The 26,314-nt window shown below is 34.0% G+C and overlaps 1 protein-coding gene across 1 annotated transcript in view; it reads right to left on the bottom strand.

Annotated features, from left to right (window-relative positions):
- The window catches only part of STAG2 (STAG2 cohesin complex component), a 128,717-nt gene that overhangs the window by 12,812 nt on the left and 89,591 nt on the right, over positions 1 to 26,314 (bottom strand). Inside the window, exons 16-29 of the mRNA XM_061137110.1 lie at positions 25,911 to 26,014; positions 24,858 to 24,950; positions 24,629 to 24,718; positions 23,856 to 24,059; positions 21,673 to 21,743; positions 21,259 to 21,346; positions 21,086 to 21,166; positions 19,171 to 19,263; positions 16,995 to 17,169; positions 12,597 to 12,736; positions 9,599 to 9,700; positions 6,984 to 7,132; positions 5,245 to 5,373; positions 1,446 to 1,669 (exon numbers count right to left, since the gene is read on the bottom strand). Of these exons, the coding sequence (XP_060993093.1) occupies positions 1,446 to 1,669; positions 5,245 to 5,373; positions 6,984 to 7,132; positions 9,599 to 9,700; positions 12,597 to 12,736; positions 16,995 to 17,169; positions 19,171 to 19,263; positions 21,086 to 21,166; positions 21,259 to 21,346; positions 21,673 to 21,743; positions 23,856 to 24,059; positions 24,629 to 24,718; positions 24,858 to 24,950; positions 25,911 to 26,014 (1,743 nt within the window). The remainder of the gene's footprint in view (positions 1 to 1,445; positions 1,670 to 5,244; positions 5,374 to 6,983; positions 7,133 to 9,598; positions 9,701 to 12,596; positions 12,737 to 16,994; positions 17,170 to 19,170; positions 19,264 to 21,085; positions 21,167 to 21,258; positions 21,347 to 21,672; positions 21,744 to 23,855; positions 24,060 to 24,628; positions 24,719 to 24,857; positions 24,951 to 25,910; positions 26,015 to 26,314) is intronic.

Genomic DNA, 26,314 nt, shown 5'->3' with positions numbered 1-26,314 from the left:
ACCAGGTGAATTAAGAGGTTTAGATAAGAAAAACTTTTTAAAATTTAGTGGTATTCAGTGAACACATCTTTTAATTTGATAACTTTTCTATCTAAAGAAAGGAAATTTTAACTTTTTATCAAGCCCAAGTATTTTAACTGGTCAGGGATACTGTGTAAGAGAGATTTCTCCATAGACTGGGACGTTGGTACTATATGACCAATCAAGTCTAAATCTAAGGCTGTGTAAGTTACAAGTTTATGCTCTGTGTTACTGGACCAAAAAATTACTAAAACCATTAATCCATGTGGCAATTTAAAACCATGGCTCCTAGGAAAATAAGTTAAAAAAAATATAGCCCCCAAACCTCTGACACGCGTCACATTAACAGGTGGGGGATGATGTCCCATTCCCTTGAATCTGTGCCCTGTGACTGCTTGGTCCACAGACCATGATGAAAACTATGCTATGCCAGTTTCTGACCTTAGAAAATGGCAGTGTCCAGAGTTGTCTCTTGAGACACCTGTTCTTGAAGCCAAATCACACACTGTGAGGAAGCCAAATAGTCACATGGAAAGGTCACATGTAAGGTGTTCTGGCAGACAATCTAGCTGAGGTCCCAGCTGACAGTCAGCATCAGATACATCTATAAGTGAAGATGTCTCCATATGATTCCAGTCCCAGCCTTGGAGTATTTATTCCTAGTGAAAGCACCAGACATTATGTCCTGGTTATATCGTTTAAGTTTTGGGGGTAGTTTGTTACTCAGGAATAATAGCTGGAACAAATTTTGGCAACTATACTAATTTGTTTAAAGTATCTTAAAGAAAGAAAATAAAGAACCAACCCTGGAGTACTAAGAGTCCAAGAGATTCAAGCGTCATAATATATTTTTAACTCTAAGATTATAGACAGCAACTTGTATTTCTATCAAATTCTTTATGATTAATGATCTCTTCATAGAAATTCCAAAGTTGGAACCTCTCTGAATCTGCTGCGCCACTTAAACTGGATGATCTGATCTCTTAGGTAATGATTAGTTCTAACATATTGAGTCCATATCCGTATACATAGAGTATAGTGCAGTGATTTAAAAGTAGATGCTCTATGGGGTGGGAGGGAGGTTTAAGAGGGAGGGGACGTGTGTATATCTTAAATAAATTTAATACAGGAAAAAAAAAAAAAGTAGATGCTCGAGAGTGAGACTGCCTGGCTCTGCTACTTAATATCAGTGTGACCTAAGTTAATCAACTTCTCTGTACTAGTTTCCTACAAGTGAAAAATAAGAATGTACCTAAAGAATTGTAAGAATCAAATTCACATATGCAAAATGCTTAAAACAGTACATTTTACACATAACTGGAGCAAACAATGTGCATTTAACAACACATACCTTGAATTTTAAAAGGCGGTGACCTATGGGAAACATAAAGGACAAACATAAAGAAAATAAACTATATGCTTACTGAGTGCGAGCTGCATGCCTTCAACCACTTTCCGTTTCCCTGTAGATGGTTTGGATTTTTTACTCCGCACAGTTGACCCCCGGCTACTAATTCCACTAATAACTGACATGGTGTCATCATCACCACCAGCTAGCAAAGAATTTCGGTATGACATTAGTGGAAGCCACACGTCTTCTCTTCGGAGTGACATTTGAAAGGTCATGAACTTTTCCAAGTAAACATACCTTAAAAAGGAGTAGAAATCATTAGCTTTGATACATTAAATTGCCATAGCTTTTTTTTTCTTTTTGCTTATTCCTAATAATCTTAAGGCTTACACATTAATATGGAACACACAATGATTAACTAGAGTTAAATAAAAAGTAAATGAGAATGAAAATAATGGTTGATGGGTTTACATTTCCTGTAAGCATTCCACTAACAACTACAGGATATTAGTGTTTTCTTTCTCAAAATGTCTCTGTTCTATCCTAACTTTACAGGTCCTCTGTTAGAAGAACAAATCTGAGTCATATTTTTGGAAAGAGGATTGTATTTAAAGATTACACAAGATTACACTGAGTTCTAGTCCCAGTTCTACCAACCCCTAGCTGTGAGTGTGGGTATATTACTTCACTACTTATTCTAAGCCTCATCAGTACAGTGATGAACAATTTTGTCTCTATGAAGATTCTCACAATAAAGGAAATAATTCACAGCATTTTGGTTTATTATTTGTTGAGCATCTATGTCTCAGGCAATGGGGACAGACGCAAAGGTAAATCTGATATGGTCCCTACCTGCAAAATATTTTCAGCGTAATAGAAGTCATACATCTACCCGTGGATCCAAATATCACAAGGATTCCATGACTTACATATAATATAGCAATTAAAAATCAACTAATATTTGTGTGACTACTGTGTGCTAGGCGTTTTCCTCTTAGGCTCTTTAACTTTATTCTTACAATCTCGTGAGGGAGATATTCTCCCCGTATCATAAATAAGGAGAGAAAGGATGGGCGATCTTCCTGATCCAAGGATCGAACCTGTGTCTCCCACACTGCAGGAGGAGTCTTTACCGCTGAGCCACTGGGGAAGCCCTACACATGGTAGTACAGTACTCCTCAAAGTGTGGTCTTTGTAAGCTGGCTATCAGTCAGAGAACTATTAACTGTCTGTGACAAGATGTGCAGTGTGAGCCAAAATATACTTACTAGTAGAGAGATTTACAACTATGTATCCACCACACAGCCTAACAGAACATTCCAGATAAGTAGCCCTCTCTGATGCTATTGCCTTTTTTCCTCTTTGCAGCCAGAGAGGTTGCCATTAACCTGAATTTCCTGGTTTTGTCCCCATTTATAATGTTTTAATACTTATTTGTCTGAAAACACAGCACCATTTTGTACTTAGCTTTTTGCACACAACACTTTAATTTAAAATCTAACCATTTTGGAAGACTGGTATCCGCTAACACTATGGTGGTAATCATTTTCCAATATGTGTATCAAATCAATATGTTGCACACCTCAAATTTACACAGTGTTATATATCAACCATATCTCCATGAAGTCAGAAAAACAATTTTGAAAAGATGAATGAGATCTCAGGATCTAATATGTAACATGGTGGTTAAGGTTGATGATATTTGTAAATATATAATACTGTATAACTGAAATATGCTAAAGGAGTAGAGCTTCAGTGTTCTGATCAAAAAAAGGGTAAATAATGTGAGGTGATAAATACGTTAATTAACTTGATTATGGGAATCCTTAGACAACGTATATGAAATCATGTTGTATACTTTCAATACATTACAAATTTATTTGCCAATTACAGCTCAATAAACTTGAAAAAAATTTTAAAGTAGATCAATTGGATTGTGTGAATCTTTTCAATCCCAATTCAATCAAATGAACTAAGAATAAAAGTCATTCATGACATCTGGAGAAGGGAAAGGCTACCCACTCCAGTATTCTGGCCTGGAGAATTCCATGAACTGTATAGTCCATGGGGTTGCAAAGAGTCGGACACGACTGAGTTACTTTCATATATGACATGTAGGACTAATAGAAATTAGAACAATTAGATGGGCTTTTAATAAAATTAAGGATTTATATTTACTTAAAAATATCTAACAATTTTGACCATTGTATAGTATTCCATTGTATATTAATTTATTGATCTCATTTTCTAGTGGATAGATATTTAGTTTTGCGCTTTCCCCTATTCAAACAATGCAACAGTCATTTTTTTTTTTCCTTTTTGGCCATAAATGTGGGAGACCTGGGTTTAATCCCTGGGTTGGGAAGATCCCCTGTAGGAGGGCATGGCAACCCACTCCAGTATTCGTGTCTGGAAAATCTCATGGACAGAGGCGCCTGGTGGGCTGCAGAACATGGGGTCACAAAGAGTTGGACACGACTGAGCAACTAAACATATTAGCACATGTGGGATCTTAGTTCCCTGACAAGGGATAGAACCTGTGACTCCTGCATTGGAAGCAGGATTCTTAATCACTGGACCGCCAGGGAAGTCCCCAACAATCAAATCATTTCTAGTTCTCTTTACATATATGTGTAAGAGTTCCTCTAATGTATCTACCTTTGAACAGCATTACTGGATCATGATGTAGGGAGAATCTTAAACTTTACTACGTACTACCAGATATCTCCAAAGTGGTCTTGTACCAGCAATGTTTAAGTCTTTATTGCTCCACATCCTTGGCACTATCAGACTTCTTAAAGTTGTGCTAATCTACTAGGTGAGAAATTATTTTTTTAATTGTTTTAATTTTTATTTCTCTAGTTAATAGTATCAATGCAATTATTTTTTTGCCTACCATCATGCAGCTTGTGGGACCTTAGTTTCCCAGGCAGGGATTGAATCCAGGCCCTCAGCAGTGAAAGCACAGAGTCTAACCACTGGACTACGAATTCCTCAATGCAATTTTTAATTGGGATCAATTTATATATAATAAAGTGCACAGAAATTAAAAGTTGGATCACCTCTGTAAATGAATGCAGTCATGTAACCCATACACCTATCAAGATACAGGATATTCCCATGACCCCAGAAAGTACCCTGTATCCTTTTTCCCATTCAGTCTTTCCAACTCCAACAAGTACCACTATGGTGAATTCTATCAATACAGATTAGTTTTGTCTGCTTTAGAATTTCATATAAGATCTCTATAATCTTTAAATGCAAAATACTGGTGGGCTTTAGGAAGACATTACTTATACTAGGAGTTATTCATATTTTTCTGTCTTTTTATACCTCAAAGCCCGGGGTTGGGAGGTCTGGGAGGGAGGGATGAAAGAAGATTTTGAGACTTTAATTCCACTTGTTGGGCTCTCTTAGAATGTAAGTCATCATTTTAGAAGACCAAACCATAAAAGTATTCTGTTTAAATGGCCTGTTGAGAACAGGACTTGTAGTTAAAGTATGAAGATAAAAGAGGGAGACTTCTACTTTCCAGTGTAGTCACAGCTCAGGACACAAAGACACAGATGGATCAGCAATATTATTGTCTGCTAAATGCTTCTTCCTTAGTTAGGCTGAGCAAAGAACTCATTAGAATACAAAAAGCATTCCAGTTACACCTTTAAAGATACAGCTACACTGTAAAAAGAACTCATAGAATTAAAATGTAATATTATGCATAAAACATAGTTGTAATCTTTAATTTATAAAATTTCTGAAGCATAAAGTTTTTGTGCATTAATGAAATCCTACAAATATGAAAGAGAAACCAATTATAACAAATCTTTAAGAATTCCAAAGCAAAATTAAGAGTATTTCTAGTAAATACATACACTGTTCTTTTGTCTTGTCGGAGTAGTTTAGAAGAAAATTCACTGAGAATATCAAGAAATGCCAAATTTAAAGGTGGATGGCTCTCTCCTTGTGGATTAGGTTCTTTAAAAGCAAATTCTATGCCATCTCTGCAACAAAAACAAAAAAGATAAATATTTAAATAACTACAATAGAAAATTTAATAACCTAGAAAATTTCTCTCTATACTTTCACTCCACTACAAAAGACGCTTCCTTTCTCGTGTGTTTAATCCGAGGAAGAGGGACAATAAGGAGTCTATAGAGAATGAGCAAATATATTTACATTTTATGACACTGTTATTTTGTTTTGGGTGGATTTTTTAAATTTGTTTTTTATTGGGGGGGGGGGGTGGGGGTGGGGGCAGGCATGCTACACTAATTGTAGATCTTAGTTGCTCCCGCCCTAGCAGTGAAAGTGCTAAACACCAGACTGCCCAGGAACTCTGAACTGTTACTTTCTGTGAAACAGAACAGACACACACAGACATACACAAACCCTACCTGGTTCTTTAAAACAAAACAGACACAGACATAGACACTTCCCCTCCCCCAAGCTGGTCTTTATTACAAATGTGATCTGGCATATCTACATTCTGCCCTCAGTTTTCTTTTCCATAAAAAATAATCCAAATCCTTTCACATAATGATCATTACATTTTCTGTATATTTCAAGACATAAAGGAGATCAACTATAAAATCAACATAAAAATAATGATTACAGACTATTTGTAATGACTCACTAAAGAGTAAAGTTCAAAAATTATACTCAACTTGGGGCCAATTTTACCTGTATTTATTTAATAATAAATACCTCTATTAATTAAGACAACTACCCAACATTACACATATATGAAGTAAATAATCTATTACTTCTCAGAATAATTACTGCATGTGTGGTCTTTAAGTATTACCTAAAATTCACAACCAAAGTATTAAAAGGCATAAAAAGAAATCTGAAACTTTCAGAGCCAAATGAAAGGGTGGGAGTAAATTAAAGTTGAGGAAAGCATAGGACTAACTTAAACAGCAGAATAATTTCTGTAAGGAGGTATTTAACACTTTCATAACTAAGTAAACAATACAAATTTTAAAAAGACACAAAACAGAGAGCTTTCAATGAAACAGAGCCCAAGTCTCTAGATTTTTCCAAAGGCAAGGCTCTTTATCCACAATAAAGACATAAAGGGTATTAATATCCACATACTGGTTATGTTAGAGATCTAAAATATACATAAAAGTATAATTGATCACTAAATTACATGCCTAAAATAAAATCAGATGATTTCCAATTTTGATAAGACAAAGAAAACATGCAGATAAAATAAAGATTGTGGCTCAAAATAAGAGAAAAGGTAATAGAAGAGAACAGAAACTTGAAACAAAGGAATCAAATTCTTCTACCCAGCCATGAGATCATGACAAAACTGCTACAAGAGATTTTATAATACCTAACAAATATATGTTTTCTTCACATAATTCATAAAGATTTTGTATGGCTTTAATTAAAGCAAAGACTTTTCTACGAAAGGTATTTTAGTCCCAATTCATGTGTTAACAGAGACAGCACTGTAACTGGTTCTTAAGAAAGGAGATACACTACAGAATTGCAAACAAGTAATAAGGCATCAACTGAATTGGTTATTCTAAACAAAAAAGCAATATACAAAAAAACCTGCATGATTAAAACACAGAGAAGCTGAATAAAATTTGGAAATTACTTGTGTAGCATAGCAATGGCCTCTCTAGTTTTCAACTGATCGAGTCCAAAAGTTAAAGCAAAACGTCGAGCAAGTTCTTTAATGCCGCTAAAAGTTGAGGATGACCTATCAAAATTATAGCCATTTTCCTGAATCATTTCATTAAAAAGCTGTTTGGAAAGAAAGAAAGAAAGCATGTTAAAGTTTTTAATAATTAAAGATTATTACTGATTTTAAAATATCATATTTTATATTTAATATATACTTGATGTTCTATAAATAAAGCATTATACTTCACTCTAAAGCATGGATTTTATATGATACAAATGACCAAAATTGCACCACTTCACATATTCAAACTAGAGGTAATTACTGACATTAGAAACTTCTTAGATTAGTTATGACAGAATTTTTTTCTATCACTATAATTGTATATTATAATAGCATGTAAAAATATAAATAAAAAGGAAACCAACTAAGTTATTAGGCAACTATGTTCTTATTGACACTTAAATGATGGATCAAAAAGTAAGCAAAACAAAATATATTTTTTTCAACTATCAAACTGCCAAGATTTTTTAACAGATAATGGCTACTACTTAAGAATACAGTGCATTCCTATAGTAGTTACGGCTACTACTCAAGACAGCCAGTGGGAGTTTGCAGGATGACTCAGGAACTCAAACCAGGCTCTGTGACAACCTAGAGGGTGGAATGGGGTAGGAGGTGAAGGGAGGTTCAAGAGGAAGGGCTGGCTGATGCATGACGATGTATGGCAGAAACCAATACAATATTGCAATTATCCTTCAATTAAAAATAAGTAAATTTTAAAAGAAGAATACAGTGCAATGGGCACTGATCTGGGAACATAAACTGAGATAACCTTTCTTTCTACACAGCAATCTGGCAATGTGTAGCAAAAGCTTTAGAATTTTCATGCTCTTTGACTAAGCAATTGTTATTATCAGACTATATCCAAAAAGAATAACAGTAATATTTATGTGCAATACATAGGTACAAAAATGTTTGTTTTAGTGCTATTTATAAAGGAAAGAATTGTTTCAAACAAACAAACAAACAAAAAAAATAACCTCAACATCAAACAAGAGATCTTGGTTAAATTATAGTCCCTCTATAAAATGGAATACTACACAATCATTAAAAATGCAGAGGAAAGACTTCCCTGGCAGGCCAGTGGTTAAGACTCTACACTCCCAACGCAGGGGGCACGGATTCCATCCCTGCTAAGAGACCTAAGATCCCACATGCCACACAGAGCAGCCAAAAAAGAGCAGAGGAAAGTATTTAATGGCATGAAAGTGTTTAGGATTTATTAATATGAAAAATTAAGGATATTAAGACAGAATGCACATTTTTTATTTTCGTAAAATAAGATTTAACACAGGTGTTAAAAAGATTTTAGATGATTAAAAATGAAAACACTGTCAAGTGAAAAAAATTAAAGATAAGGTATATTTTTTCTAGTTTTCCTAAAATACTTTGTAAACTTTCTACAGTTATTATTTTATAACAAAAGTTATTTAAATGCAGCCTTTAAAATCTTTTAATAAAGAATATCCAATATGCAAACGAAGCTAAGAACTTTCACACCTATGTTTCTAAAAAGCAAGAAACTTTATCAAAGTGAAATGGGTTTGGTTATGATTTACATGCATTTGGTTTTGACAGACCAAAGAATACTAAGCAAATGATTTTTGCCTAATTAAACTTGCCATGCCACTGCCAAAATGAAAATGACTAGTGTATTTTCACTATGATTGATAAGTGCTCATTAAAATATATCTGCAAATGGGTAAAGAATAAAGTAAAATTCACCTGAAACCTACCAAAGCAAGTTAACCACGGCTAACATTTTGGTGATTATTTTTTCCAAACAGACACAGTGAAAGTGATAGACACAGTGAAAGTGAAAGTCACTCAATCAAGTCTGACTCTTTGCAACTCCATGGACTATACAGTCCATGGGATTCTCCAGGCCAGAATACTAGAGTGGGTAGCCTTTCCCTTCTCCAGGGACACAGAGATAGGCACAATTTTATAGTGATGCTATACTGGAATCTTTTTATTCTCAAATACGGTAGAGATCTTAAATTAATATCAACTTACACTAGTTTTAAGTGCTACCCAATAGCCACTGTGGAGATGTACTACACAATATATTCATCTAATATCCTATTGACTGACATTTGGATTATTTCTAATTTCTTGCTATTATAAATAACTTTGCAATGTACGATCTTGTATACTCATTTTTGCAAACTTATCCTATTACCACTGTGGACAAAATTCTAAAAGTAGAATTGCTGCCTCAATGACATACACATTATAAATTTTGACACGTATTGGCAAACTGCCTACCAGGAAGGTTGAGCCAATATATAATGCTGACAAAACCTGTTTCTCCCATATCTTAGGCAGCTATAGGTTTTGCCAATCTTGCCAGTCTAGAGGCAAAAAAATGATCTCACTTGCTCAATGTTTACCAGTGAGACTGTGTATTTTCCATTTCCACTTTTACGAACTATCTATTGCGTCCTTTGCCCAGTTTTTGACTGTTACCTTGAAAACCAGTAAGTGCTTATTATGTTAGCCTAACCATGGTACTCATGTCTTACCTGTTGCAAACTGAGAATAAGGGTCTTTGCACACTGAATTTTGTCTATCTGTCTTGTTTTACTCATTGTTTCTTTGATGATATCACCATAGTCATTATAATACTAGAAAAGAAATTTGAATAAATTAGAGCTTTGTCTCTTAAAACTGTTGGACAATAAGACTAATTTTAGGTTAGGCACATAAACATATTACAAGAATGTATTTGGCTAAAATTATGACTTGAAAGACATGTAAGAATGTTACTGAAACTTTATGATCTTTAAGCACAAACTCTAAAATTGGTAAATTCAGAAATATCAGACAGTTAAGATCTAATTCATATTAAGTTCTAGAGTTGATTTTAAGGAGGTATAGTGTATAAAAATAATTAAGTATTCAGATTTTCAGAACTATTAGGTTGGTGCAAAAGTAACTGCGGTTTTGCACTTTTGAACTTTGCTATTTGATATTAGAGTACACTCTTATTAAATAAATGTGGTTGTTATATATCATTTTAATGCACATTTCTCAGTTTGTGTATTTTTGCCAATGAGTTGTTACTTGCCATTTATTTTAGAGTAGGGAAATGATGTTAAGACAAAAAGTAAAGTCAAGCGATTTTCTTATTCGAGTTCAAAACGAGCCATGAAGCAGCGGAGACAACTCGCAACATCAACAATGCATTTGGCCCAGGAACTGCGAACCAATATACAGTGCAGTGGTAGTTCAAGAAGTTTTGCAAAGACAAGAGCCTAGAAGATGAGGAGCACAGTGGCCGGCCTTCAGAAGTTGACAACAACCAATTGAGAGCCATCATCGAAGCTGATCCTTTTACAACTACCCAAGAAGCTGCCCAACAACTCAACATCGACCATTCTATGGTCATTTGGCATTTAAAGCAAATTGGAAAGGTGAAACAGCTCGACAAGTGGGTGCCTCATGAGCTGACTGAAAATCAAAAAAATCATCATTTTGAAGTGTCTATTGTATTCTCTTATTCTACACAACAACAACAAACCATTTCTTGATCAGATTGTGACATCCAATGAAAACTGGATTTATGAGACAAACAGCAACGACCAGCTCAGTGGCTGGACTGAGATACTCCGAAGCACTTCTGAAAGCCAAACTTGCACCAAAAAACTCACGGTCACTGTTTGGTGGTGTGTGGCCAGTCTGATCCACTACAGCTTTCTGAATCCTGGCAAAACCATCACATCTGAGAAGTATGCTCAGCAACTGATGAGATGCACTGAAAACTGCACCGCCTGTAGCCGGCACTGATCAACAGAAAGGGCCCAATTCTTCTCCATGACAATGCCTGACCCCTTGTCACACAACCAACAGCTCAAAAATTGAATGCATATAAAAAAAAATTTGAATGAATTGGGCTATGAAGTTTTGCCTCATCGACCATATTCACCTGAACTCTTGCCAACTGACTACCACTTCTTCAAGCATCTCGATGTTTGGCAGGAAAAACGCTTCCACGACCAGCAGGAGGCAGAAAATGCTTTCTAAGAGTTCGTCAAATCCCAAAGCATGGATTTTTATGCTACAGGAATAAACAAACTTATTTCTCGTTGGCAAAAACGTGTTGACTCTAATGGTTCCTATTTTGATTAATATGTGTTTGAGCCTAGATATAATGATTTAAAATTCACGGTCCGAAACCGCAATTACTTTTTCACCAACCTAATATTAAGTCAACGAATATTATCACAGTTACTTTCATAACTTATTCATTGCTAATGGCATGTATTTCATGAGCAGTTTCCAAATTTATTAATTCCCTTATAGAAACTAACAGTCTGTTAACAATATTTAAAAGAAAAGTTACTGTGAAGTGAAGTTGCTCAGTCGTGTCCGACTCTTTGCGACCCCATGGACTGTAGCCTGCCAGGCTCCTCCATCCATGGGATTTTCCAGGCAAGAATACTGGAGTGGGTTGCCATTTCCTTCTCCCGGGGATCATCCCGATCCAGAGATTGAATCCAGGTCTCCTGCATTACAGGCAGACCAGACTCTATTGTCTAAGCCACCAGGGAATCCCCAAAGTTACTGTATGTGGCATTTAAATCACACACTGCACATGATTTTTTATTCTAATTTAAGATTTTACATAACTACCAGAGATAACAGGATAACCACGCCCCTACATGACTAACAAAACTGACTTTAATCTAGAATACCTATGTCTAAAAGTTTAAAACTTGCAAAGTGACTTCAAAAACCACCAGTTTAAAAAAAAAAATCTAACAAGTATCATGCCAAATAAGTTTCAAAGTACTTTATTAAGGCTTCTATCACCTAGGAAACTATTCCAAAGAAGAATTAACTAGGTTTTGATAAATGTATTACATATTTTACTCTGTAAAAGCAAAGGCTTAAAAATTTTACATTTATAATTAGATTTTACTTGAAAAAGGATTACAGAAAAATTATCATGCCCTATTTAGTCACGTTCTGTTAGTACAATCAGTAATATCCTTTCTACTACTACTTAAGTTAAAGAATCTCACCTATATTTATGATGCTTGTGAATAACCTACTGTGAACCTAGTCAGATTTTCAGAGCTTAAGAAACTTTAACTATCACAGTGCAACAGATAAAGAAAGGCAGGATATAAAAGGTAGTGAGTTACTCAAGGTCACAAGCTGCATAGTAACCAAGTTGAAACTATATTATCTAATTCTCTAACTCTTAGAACATTTTTTAATGTAACATCAAGCAGGGGAGTGACACCATTCTGTTGTTTTAAATTAAATCACAAATGCAATTTCTATTAGTGACAGTTAAGACAAGCTGTTTGCAATATTCCAAACACAAATGAACTCAATAAACCCAAAATGTCCATCCATAGAGGAGTGGAGGTATGAGAAAATGTTACTGAAAATGTTAAATATTTTAAGAGATTTCTTTTACACTACAAAAGTAACTTAACTATTAAAAAATTCAATGGTAACCAAACATAAAAGCAATATAAAAATATCTTGCTATCCACTTTTCAATTTTACCTTCATATACTGCTTGAAGATATCTGCAGCTGTATTCATCTCCACCACAGTATATACAATTAGCTTACAAAATGCTGCAAGTAAATTTCTCCTTTTGTGCAGAGCTTCAATTTTACTGGCTTCATCCTCCTGCTGACCATCTGGGGGAAAGTTTCAAACATTTAGCCATCTGTATTTTATTTCAATATATATATAAATAACTTTATTTTTATTTTGGAGAATGTGAAAAATAAAGAAAAAAACATTTAAATAAAATTATAACCACTCAATATCTTCATGAATGACCAGCCCGTTTATTCCAATAGAAAAAATTTTTGTGATGTCAAATCAGAAGGCTGTGGAACAGGAACAAGTGGGGTGAGTCAAAGGAACCGATGCTTAGCGAAGTCGGGCTAAGCTTGCCTAACATACAAGCATGTCTAACCCACTGATCTACTTCCCTAATAGGATTATTTGACAATGAGACCTGCATATTCACTATCTGTTGGGTAAGGCTTTTCTTCCCTAGGAGCAGACAACCTTAGAAATTGTCCTATCCCTTCTAAAGATGACCCCACCTCACCTAGAGCCCAACTTCCATTGACAGATACTTCCTTTATACATATTACAGATATTCAGTTACACTGGCCGAGAAATCATTTTTTCTAAGGGAACTTCACATATTTCTCCTCTGATTATGTGAGATTTTGATATTTAGTTGTCAAAAGGACAAAATTATTTCCAAATTTATAGTTGAGAAAGCCAGACTACAGCCACCAAGTATTGCCAAAGGATTTTCAATTTGATCCTGTAAATAAAATTGTGATGACATCTTTTACATAAAAAGCTATGCAAAGAATTTTTCTCTTGACAAATTTTATAAATGAAATTACTTATATTGTGTATAAAATAAGAACTCTTTTTAAGAAAGTATTCACTTCACCCTGTCTCTGATAATCCTTGATAATTGCTCGTAAATAAAAACCAAGTGTTGAGACTGGGAATTTAAGACAGATCATCCAAAAAGTTTGTTATCAAAATTGCCTATTCCAGAATGCCAAAGTCATTTTCTTAGAAACCTAAAATGTACTGTTTATTCTTTTTAAAGAGTACATTGAACATACAAGCTAACTTTTTCTTAACGACTCTGTGATTATAAATGGATTTCTATACAATACTGTTCCAATCATTGTTTGGTACTGCTCTCAGGAACTGGAGGGAGGTAAGACTTACTCCCCCTACAGACGAAGTTACTTAGATATTAAGAGTTTTTTTTTGAGTCCTTTTGAAAGTTTTCTTCACTTCTTATCAAAAATTAGGTACTTTTTTCTCCTGTAGGGATTAAAGAATGTTAGAGAAGTATCTAACACACTGGGCCTTTCATAGATGTCAGTTGCCATTATTATTATATGTTGTCAGCACCTCTAGAAGCATTCCCTATTTTACTCTCCCCTTCTAATCTGATGTGGGCTAACAAATCAAATAACCATGGGTCTATAATATCAGGGGTTAGATGAGTATGAAAAGCAATGGAAACTATCATATGTTGCTGGTGGGAGGGTAAAAGAATAAAACCACTTTGGAGAATAATCTGGCAACATGTGGTGAAGTTTAAAATGCACATAGACTATATACTCTAGCAATTCCACTCAGGTATACACAAGCACCGGAGAAGGCAATGGCACCCAACTCCAGTACTCTTGCCTGGAAAATCCCATGGATGGAGGAGCCTGGTAGGCTGCGGTCCATGGGGTCACTAAGAAACACGACTGAGCAACTTCACTTTCACTTTTCACTTTCACACATTGGAGAAGGAAATGGCAACCCACTCCAGTGTTCTTGCCTAGAGAATCCCAGGGATGGGGAGCCTGGTGGGCTGCCGTCTATGGGATCACACAGAGTCGGACATGACTGAAGTGACTTAGCAGCAGCAGCATACACAAGCACACCTCAGAGATACTGCAGGTTTGATTAGACCACCATGAAGTGAATACCACACTAAGATGAATCACATGAATTTTTTGGTTTCCCAGTTCATATAAGAGTTATGTTTATACTATACTAAGTCTTACTAAGTAATGAATAGCATTATGTCTAATAACATGTATGTACCTTAATTTAAAAACACTTCATTGCTAAAAAATGCTAATCATCATATAAGCTTTCATGTAAATTGCAACAGTGACAACCAAGATCGCTGATCACAAATCACCATGATAAATAATGGAAAAATCTGAAATGTGCAAAAATTGCCAAAATATGACATAAAAACATGAAGTGAACAAATGTTGGAAAAATGGCATCCATAGACTTACCTGATACAAAGTTGTCACAAGCCTTCAATTTGTAAAACTACACATTATCTACGAACGTGCAATAAAAGGAGGTATGCCTGCATACTAGAAAAGCATCTGCACATATGCTCAGGAGATAATTATAAAAACATTTTTGCAATATTATTTATAATAAAGGAAAAAATGGAAAAAAAATAGATGTTCGTCAATATGAAAATGGATAACATATGGTTAATTCATATCACACAATATTCAGCAGTCAGGATGAATAAACTATAACCACATGTCAACACTGATAAATTTCAAAAATAATGCTAATTCAAAAAACCAAGATGTAAACTAAATGTTCAACACGATACCATTTATGTGGAAGCTAGCAACAGAAAATAAACAATATTTTCGTAAAAGACACATAAACTCTTGGTAAAATAGAATTAAAATGCAAAGGCACAATAAACACCAAATTCAAGATAGCAGTTATTTCTAGGGAAAAACAATAATGGGGATTGGGGAGGGATACAAACAAGGACTTCTTTTTTATCTATGTTTTATTCCTTTAAAAAACAAATCTGAAACAAGGCAAAATTTAACAAATGTTGGTGGTTGGTCTATATAAATGTGTTATATTTTATTCTTTTCCATAGAACTGGAATACATTTCATTTTTAAAGTGTAAATAGAAAAACATAGTCCAAGGAGGTAAAGCAGAGTGTAATTCCAGGAACCTCCCAGAAAATTCAGGAGTATTGGCAAGCTTATTCTCATTCCTATTTCCTATGGTCTAAATGAACTGGAGGTAGTCTGCACCTAACAAAAGGGTCATAGACAAAAACTGATTTTGTATCAGTGTTTGGAATATATGTTTATTGATAGAAGTTCTAAAAACTCCAACTCATCTTTTAGGATCCATTTCAGATGTTAGCCTGTTTCAATGGTGTTTTGACTCTGACAGAACAGTAAGAACGTTCTCTAAATGTCCATAACACTTTGTACATGTCTCTACTATTTATCAAGTTACATGATAATTGTCTTTAGAAATGTCTTTTCTACTTCAATTCTTACAAGACTATATCTCATTTTTAAAAAGTATTCACAGCATCTTAGTATACTGCCTGCTGTCTAATAAATATCAAATGAATGTTAAAAATAAAGTATAACTAAAACAAGAGCTGAAAGTGAACAGTGGAAAATTCTAAGTATATAAACTTTAATACATGGATTTTTTTACATCTGTTTTGCCTATTCTGATTTCTCAATCCTGTTCGAGTTAAGTTTGTGATACTTGAGAACAAAATATTGATGTTATATATCCTTCGGGCTTAACTTCAAATTGAAAACCCAAAAAGAAGTCACCAAACGTTATCTGTTTTTCCACGATTTCTTGTTCAAGTAAGGCATGGTGGTGGTGGTGGTGGTTTAGTCGCCAAGTCGTGTCTGACTCTTGCGCCCCATAGACTGTAGCCTGCCAGGCTCCTCTGTCCAAGAGATTCTCCAGGCAAGAATACTGGAGTGGGTTGCCATTTCGTTCTCCAGGGGATCCTCCCCACCCAGGAAACAAACCCGGGTCTCCTGCACTGCAGGCAGATTCTTTACCAATTGAGCTATGACGGAAGCCCAAGTAAGGCATCCGTGTATGCAATCAGAGTACAAACAGTAACAATACCGAGGTTCATCTGACTGTTTACGTGTAACATTCTGTATTGCCTCACACTTTAACAGAAAAATGATGCTATGAAAGTATGTAACAAAAATGTCACTTTAACATTTTTTTCTCTGCTCTAGTTACTTGAATATTGGCGTTACCAATGATTAAGGGGAAAGCGAAGTAAATTTTATTGATCACCTACCTACATGCCCAGGCACTACACTAGTCACTTTGCACAATGTAATTAACTCATACAGTTCTGTAGGTAGCTACAAATTAGAAAAACAAACTCACAACTAGTGAGAAATGATATTTCATTGTCTTTATGTTAATAGGAATGAATACAAAATGCACTGGAAAATGTACCTGCCTTTCATGTTTAAGAATAAAATATGAAATGGTAGTATAACATTTTATACTGTTGCTAAATTTGATTTATGGTAGATACACAAATTTAACAAAAAGATGGCAATAAAATTACCTGCACTGTTATTGTCATCATCCTGTTCGATGAAGACATGATCCAGAATAAAGCTGAGCAACTCAGACTGCAATGAAGAATCAGGGGTGTAAACTAATGGCTCTAACATGTCGCGCCCTCCTGACATAATCTGATGGCTGAAGATCATCAAAATATCACACAGAATAGTGAAGGCCTATTATAAAAAAAAAAGGGGGGGGGGGAATAGCATGCCATAAACCAAAGTTTTTCACAAACTGCCACAAATAACTTACATATTTAACATAGAAATAAAATCCCACTCTCTGCATTTGAAACTCAGTAAAGCAATGACTAGTAAGACTTTCCTAAGACTTTAAGAATGAAACTTTTGCAACAATAACTACTGATATGTGCACTGTGATCTACTAAATGCAAGGTAATTTCACAAATATTTTTGTTTAATTTTCAGTAACTTTTAAGTGATTTGTACAATATGTTAATATTATCAAAACATGCAGTCAGAACTCAATCGCATGTCTTCTGACTCCAAATCCCACACTAAACCACAATATCTCATGATATATATTCTCAAATATGAATGTATAAACTTGATATCATTCTTTTCTTCTGTGGAAGAAAAACACTTAAACCAAGAAGATGGATATCTCCTAGAAGATATCTTAGAAGAGAGATCACAAAATCTTATTGCCAGTATGTGTGGTGATTAAGTAGAAAAAACATAACCAAGTATGGGCCTACAAACTAATCACCAGGCAAAGCAGATCTTAATAACAGCTTTGCCCTTTTGGAACTAACCACATTTATTTTTTTCCTCTTATGCTTTTATCTCTTCTTTTGGTCCCTTCCTCTCATTTTACTACTATGGAAATAATTTATACCTATCAGGATATTTGAGTTTACAAATTTTTGCAACATACACAGTAAGTATACAAAGTGGTAAGCACGGTGACATTTACTAATTAGGTGAACTGGCAGGTCTTGTGAGCTAACCAGGACATATCCCTGGAGGCTGTTAGGGAGAATAGTAATAGTACACAGGTTATTTAATAACCAAATAGTTAATCTCCAAGTCTTAAAAATCTGATTATACATAATGGAGATTACACACAATAATCCATAAGGAATTAAGTGAAATAAGGAATATTAAGCTGAATATCTTGGTGGCCTATGAAAATATATCAATAGTTCACATATTAAGTTTGGATCAGTGTATACTTCACTAAAAGGGCATCCCAGATGATGCAGTGGTAAAGAATCCGCCTGCCAATGCAGCAGACACAGGTTCGATCCCTGGGTTAGGAAGATCCACTGGAGGAGGAAATGGCTAATCCCCTCTAGTACTCTTGCCTGGAAAATCCCATGGACAGAGGACCCTGGCGGGCTACAGTCCATGGCGTTGCCAAGAGTCAGATATGACTGAGCAAGTGAGTGCACGTACATGTGCACACACACACATATACTTCATTAAAATCCTATTATAAGATTTTAACTATAAAATCATTTTACTACTGATACCTTCTAAAATTCTGTACCTCTTATCAGAATTGTAGAGAAGAAAATTAAAGTCCCAAGTCCTTTATTGTTACAATTCAAAACTAAATAGGCTCTTGGTCCCAGGATCAGAATTTATTTTACAGATGGGAAAACTACCCATGGCACCAGGTAACAATGCATTTTCAGAATGAGAAAGTTGGCAAGATTGGAATTAAGAGGGCAGATGAGATGGGAAGGTAACACTTTGAAGACAGGGAAGTGATTAAAATTTTTATTTCAGACAGAGTCCACATAAGAAAAAAAACTTTATAGAATCAGGACAGGGAGGAATGCCAAGATCTGATAATATTCTCAGAGATAACAAAATCGGATGGACCTTGACCTCCCTGAGGCAGACTTGCTATACCTGTTGCTTTCAGGAATAACCTACATAACTGCAAACACCTACTTTGTATATATGGGTTTACCAAGTGTGGCATAAAGAAACAACAACACAGAATGACTGCAATATGATAATAATCAATAATGCTCCAAATGGACTTAATATTACTTAATCTATTTTTTGAGCATGGTATATACACAGACAAATACAAGATATTTCTAGTTTGCCCTATTTTAGTATTACTTAAATTTTCTATATTACTTCAAATATTTGTTCAGGGTTGCTTACAAAAGACTGCTATCTATAATAGTTACTAACCTGTTCTTTAACAGTAGTATTCACATTGGTCAGGTAATGCTGACAAATTTGACAGAATACCCTCATCTGTTTCTTTAAACGCAGCAAGTCCTCCTTGAAAAAAATTTAACAATAACATTTTAAAATACTGTATTAAAAACTCATTCAGTATTTAAGATATTTTAAATTATATAAAGATCATCATATATTTAATTGTGCTAATTTTGTACATTAGATTTAAATTCTTCCTTAGCATTTATCAAAAAGAAAAACAAAAACCACTTTTAAAATCTCAACAAATTGCACCTTAAAAATACCAAGTATATTAACAGATAAAATCCTAAATGATCTTTAGAATGAGAAAAGACTTATATGACTATATATGGCTATCCATATAAATCCACTGCTTCAGAATGTTTAATAGGATTTACGCGCCATCCTTGCTTTGTAATTTGATGGCTGGCCAAGTGATGAATGGAATAAATTAAATGATTATAAAAAAGGGGACAGTATCTTTCATTTGTAGGATACTGACTGTGCTTTTAAAAACAGAGAGGGGCCTAACAAAAATTAGTTTCATGGTATTACTCCACTTAAGGAAAAAAAAAACAACTTAAGTCTCTAGTAAACCTACACTAAAAGGATGAATCTTTTTCTAGATTTTTTTAAAGAAGTTTTTTTCTTTTTATAAATATTTACCAATTAATTTAAAACAGAAAAACACTCTATAAAGATCATACACACTAATTTATTTGAGGCATTACCTTTGCCAATCTCCTGATACTGAATGCCAAACGACAGAATATCAGTACACATTCAGTGTATGTAATAGACAAGTTAAAATAACAGGTTTAACTTGGAGATTGCTTTGGTAAAGAAAACTCAACCAAGTTCAGCATAATAATTTTGTATATAATAACTTTCATTTTTACCCTTTTTTCCCTCTACTAAACATATTACCTTTTTCCCATGTTAATTTTTAACTCAATGCGTTTGATTTAGGTGAGCAATCACATCTGCTAATACATAGTCACTGGACCTACTACAAGTTTGACACTGAATTAAATAAAGTTTTTGAGTGTCTGACAAAAAGTACACTATTTTAACAGTACTATGTTGTTCTTTGCCAGAGGCAAATATCCATTTGTAGATTAACAGCATCATGTACTTAAAAACCTCAAAATATTTCTAAAGTTATTCTATGATTTTATGTAAAACAAACATCGAGAGGATTCCTTCTTGAGGAAAATAACTACAAACAACTAACTCTACATCTTACAGAAATTACTTAATGTTTATAAAAATGTGCTCAAATAATATTTAAGGCAATGTCTACTGCAACAAGTATGATGTTTAAATTTCTAATTTACAAATGAAAAAGTCAGTACTGTTTAGTTCAATTACTAAACACATCAATGATTACAATTATGGATAAAATGTTGAAAGTTCTGTGACCTAGTAGCTGGCATACTGCACTCAACCACAAAATAATTTTTCATGAATTTGGAACATCAGTAGAGAGATCCGAGTATGACTAAGATGATCCCCAAACAATACCAAGGCATAAGATCTAGGGACAGGTAGCTTGTAATAATTAACTTATGGAACTCAATAGTTGTATCTGTATGTTTTGAAGGTTCTTGGGTCATGATTTACAAAGTCTATAGTTCTTCATGCATCCAGAACTTTTGAGAATGATATGGAAATCCATAAATTATGCCACCTACAAATGTGACTTTTTATTTTAAAACCATTCTCTAGACAAATGTTTAATGTTCTTTCACAGAATATATATCCAACTACAAGTAACTGTTTTCAAAAGTATACATGCCTAAATGGAAGATAAGCAAGACTTTATTGAAATAATCGGTCTTATGTTTAAGTTTGCTGAAAACTTAGTAATATTTAATAAAGACGCCACTGAACCATCACAAACCTTTGTAGAGCTGCTTTCAGTTATCTTTGCAAGCTGCCAAAGGATTACATAGTGAGTACACTGCAGTGCATGAATAACAATCTATAAAGGAACAAAAAGAACACAATTAAATTTTAAAAGTCACACATCTTCATTCTCAAAGTGAAATATGTAACTTGTAAATAAATAAAAACCTGTTCAGGCATGTCTCCATTTTCAATTCCGGTTTTCAATAGTTTGTAATTACAAGCAAACAAATCCCACTTTGAAAGATCATGGGCACTGTAAAAAAAAAAGAATTAAGTTATATTAAAAACTTAAGCTTAATCACATCTGTTCTGGACTTGACTGCTAACAGAATACTGTTAAAGTAAAATGTAGTAAACTTCCTAACATGTACCCACAAGAACAAAAAAATGTGTACTTTAAAAAAGTATATTAGTTGAAAATTTTTTTTGTTTCTCATATTTAAAGTATGATTCCAAACACTTTTTGCCCAAAAGCACAAGAAACCCAGCAAAAATTATGACATTATAACCCCAAAACATGTAAGTTGGTTCTGATTTGGTAAGTTTTAAAAAAATCAGAAACTTTAAGATTCAACTTACTTATGAAAAGCAGTGATTCGCTTCAATGTTGACAATACCTGATATGCATCATCTTCATCAGGTTCTTCGCCCTATAAATGTTAATTATACCATATCAAACATTAATAATGATTACAAAAGTGAAAAATCTTAAGCTATTACATTTATGTACCACCCTAAAAAGAAAGTATAACATAAAAGATCACAGTAGTATGTTTTTCAACCCATCTCCCAGAATAATGAAAATAAAAACAAAAATAAACAAAGGAGACCTATTTAAAATCAAAAGCTTTTGCCTAGCAAAGGAAACAATAAACAAAACACCACCCACAGACTGGAGAAAATATTTGCAAATAATGTGATCAACAAGGCGTTAGTCTCTAAAATTACAAACAGCTCATGATGTTTAACATCATCAAAACAAACAACTGAATCAAAAAACAGGCAAAAAAACTAAACAGGCATTTCTCCAAAGAAGACATACAGATGGCCAAGAGGCACATGAAAAGATTCTCAACACTGTTAATAATTAAGAGGAATGCAAATCAAAAGTATAATGAGGTATCACTTCACCTCAGTCAAAATGGCTGCCATCAAAAAAAATCTATAAACAGTAAAGGCTGGAGAGGGTGTGGAGAGAAGGGAATCTTTGTGGGAACTCTTTGTGGGATGAAACCTGGTATAGCCACTATGGAGAACAGTAAGAAGGTTCCTAAAAAAAACTAAAAGTAGAGCTACCATATGATCCAGCAATCCCACTCCTGGGAAGGTACCCAGAGAAATACACGGTCCAAAAGGATATATGCACCCCAATGTTCGCTGCAGCACTGTTGACAGTAGCCAAGACACAGAAGCAACCTAAATGTCCATCAGACAGAGGAATGGATAAAGAAGATGTGGTACATATATACAATGGAATATTACTCAGCCATTAAAAAGAGTGAAGTAATGCCATTTACAGCAACATGGATGGACCTAGATATTGTCATGCTGAGTAAAATAAGTCAGAAAGAGAAGGAGAAATGTATGACGTCCCTTATGTGCAGAGTCTAAAGAGAAATGATACGAATGAACTTATTAAAAAACAGAAACAGACTAAAAGAACAAACTTATGATTGCCAGGTGGGAGAAGGATGGAGGGAAAGGATAGGTAGGGAGTTTGGGATGGACAGGTACACACTGCTATATTTAAAATGGCTAACTGTACAGGTACTACTGGATAGCATGTGGAACTCTACTCAATGTTATGTGGCAGCATGGATGGGAGGGGTGTTTGGAAGGAGAATGAATAGTGTATATGTATGCCTACGTCTCTTTGTTGTCCACCTAAAACTAACACATCATTGTTCACCAGCTACATTCCAATATAAACCTTTTTTTAAAAAAAAAAGAATCAGCCAAGGGTAGAGCCATTAAAATTTTTAACAAAAAATGTAATCATCATACTTCAACATATTACACAAACCTCCAATTAAACAAAACTTAGTAAGCATGAAATGTTACACAGAGAAATAAGAAAGTTTAGGAACTAACTGTGAAACAAAATAACTGAAAATTACAAAAGTCTGTATCATTTTTGCAGAATTTATGGCAAACGTGATGTGGAAAAACCTAAATGCAATAATCTGAGAATCATGAGTTTTTACTTTATGCAAATAAACTAAACTGTTGAGTATATCTTTACAGAAAAGATAAAAATCACAATATAAATACAAATGTATTTGAATATCATGCTTAAGTTTCTTTGGAAATAGAACTGAACAATGAAACACCAAAATGAACAGCTGCTGTAATTTATCAAGGCTTTATAAAATCAAAGACCATAAATAAATCAACTTCCAAACCATTAAGAAATAACTCAATTTTTGAGGTTACATGGAAACAATCTAAGCTCAACTTTTCTGTTCCCTGTTCCCTAACAGCCTCCTGTTCAACTAAAGCCTGGAAACTTTCCAGATCATTTCTTTAAATTAAAAAAAAAAAAGGAAAGGTGCTAATTTTGCTTTCACCATCTCTTAAGTTATAGATTCTTGCTACCTCCCTTTCTTGGTGGAGAAAAAACAGAATCACAGAACAGAAAGTCTGAATGTCTTTTCAACATACTACTAAGGACTATCACCAAGACTGTGACTGACCTAGTTATGGAGAGGGTGGGGGGTGGGGCCACAGTGGGGGACAACTGACAAAATACTTATAATACATACCTCTTGCAGAAAATCTTCAAGAAGCCGGTTAAATTTATCTGCCAACTCATCTATCAGTTGACTTCTTGAAATATCTACTCTGTTGAAAATTGTGAACTCTTCATTACAGAGTGCATGGTAAGTTTTAGAACATGCTTCCAAAACATCTGTATCTGTGTGCTTCTCTACAATATTCCGGATCTGTCGTAATAAGGCATCCAAATGCTGCAAAATCAAAGTTTCTTCATTAAAACTAAGGTATGTATGATGACAGGAATAAAATGACTGTACAACTGGGGTGAAAAGCTCCAAATACAGCACATACATTTTAAGTTTCTCTAGTCAAAGTAAAAAAATGCACTAACCCACCCAAACTTACTTCCCCTACTTCAACAGGAATAATATTACCTATCTCACAGGGCTTTGGTAAGATGTTAATACATATAAATATACATGTTCCTGGAACATAGTAAATGCATTCAATGAATATTAGCTGTTTCATTTTGCAATTGTTCTTATCCAGTTACCCACCTCCAATCTCCATAAATGGTCAGTGACATAGTAACGTAATGTCTAGGAAGGAGGGTATTGCTATCAACATGAATCAAAGGGAAACCTCATTAGTGCCATTCTCTAAATCCAACTTATCTAAAATATGTAAGGCATACAAGATATAGGCTTTCCTTTATATTAAATGCTATAAAAAATTTCAAAAAATATAAATAAGCAATATGATGGGATGAACTATATTAACAATTTTTCTTCAAGGTTTATTATACACAGAAACACCCTACCTTTTCTAATCGTCCAGTGGTATATATTTCCAAATCAAAGTACTGTGGCAACTGCAACAAGTTAGTCACCTTTTCAGCATCTATAGAGTACTTTGAAATAAAAAAAATCATGTCAAAAACATCACAATAATGGTAAGGAAATATTATGATAAGTAGAAAATTCTGTATGGCATTTCCAAACAAACCCTGTAATTTCTTAACAACACTCTTGATACTGACACAAACTTACCTTAGCTAATAACTGAGGAAGGGCCACAGCAAAAAGTTCAGTGATTTTTGTCCTGTCATCCAACTGGGTCTTCTTCTCCTTTGCTGTAAGCACCTAAGGAAACACAACAAAGTTTCCAAGTATTTATTAATAAGCCCATTGACACTGTTAGGTGCTCAAGTTAAAATATTAAAAATAAGTAATAAAATGACATTTTAAATGATGGATACAAAAACTTCTACTATAAAACTTGAAATCCAGTAAGTAACAAAGAGAATAGCCTGCACATTGTTTTTTTAAAAATCTTAATAGTTCTAGAGACAAAATCAATACCACATTAGACTAACCTACCCTAACTTTGGATGAAAAGAAAAGCAGCTAGGAAATACAGTTCATTAGCTTATACAGTCATGGAAGTGAGTAGGACTTCAGTCAACTGTAAGTTGTGCCATGACCCATGGGTTATGAATTCTATAATTAACTACTAGTAATTGAAAAAGAACAACAACAAAAAAGAATTGAATGCATCACATAAGTTGCAATATTTTAACTTATATTGTATAACTGCTTCAGTTATATACAAAAACACATATATAGATGTGTACTAGGTCACAATATAAAGATTATTTTTGTGCATCACAAAGTTTGAAAGCCTGTGAAACTGCTGGTCTACAATACATGTGAACTTTGAAATAATGCAATAAAATTTAGTCCCAGGAAACAGATATTTCCCCCATTTTAATGGATGACGATCTTACTTTTATTAAAAGAAAGTCAATTTGTAAATAAATCAAAACTGACAAATACATCATTCTAAAATGATGCACAGCAAGCAATCTTTACAGGGACTGACAATCACTGTAGTAAACTAACAAAGTATCTTATAGAAGGAAAGCAGACTTCCCAAACTGCTAATGCTTTAAAATTTTACTTCTAACATATTTATAAGCAAAGATCACCAAAAAAATAAAATTTAAGATTCAAAGATTTGATTATATAGCCACAAATAAGAACTATAAAAAAATATTCAAAAAGAGACATATAATTTAGAATACTGAAAATATGTTGGCGTACCCTTTTTCCTGTCCCTCTCCCCACAGGAGGATGACATTCAGCAGCTTGTCTAATGGTACAAAGCATTATTTCAATCAGAGCACTCTCTTGTCTGTCTGTTAGTGCTGGGAAAAAAATAATCAGAAAGAGTTAACCTATTTTTTTCTCTATATGCCATTTATAATCATTACATAATAGTTCTTGTGCTTGTGACAGAATCTGACCTAATGTACTAGGGAAAATCCTATTACTATATCACAAAAAGGACCAGAACAAGTTAAAACTTACTAAACATTATAAATTTGTAAACTACCAGTCCACAATTTGAGAAATGAAAATATGAACAGATGCAAAAAAATAAAATACAATAAAACATAATAAATGTTGACAGGAACTATACCTTTCTAATATTCATGTGTATGAAA

Source organism: Dama dama, chromosome X (assembly GCF_033118175.1).
Source record: "Dama dama isolate Ldn47 chromosome X, ASM3311817v1, whole genome shotgun sequence".
Classification (NCBI taxonomy): Eukaryota; Metazoa; Chordata; class Mammalia; order Artiodactyla; family Cervidae; genus Dama; species Dama dama.
This window is presented reverse-complemented; position numbering and strand designations above follow the sequence as displayed.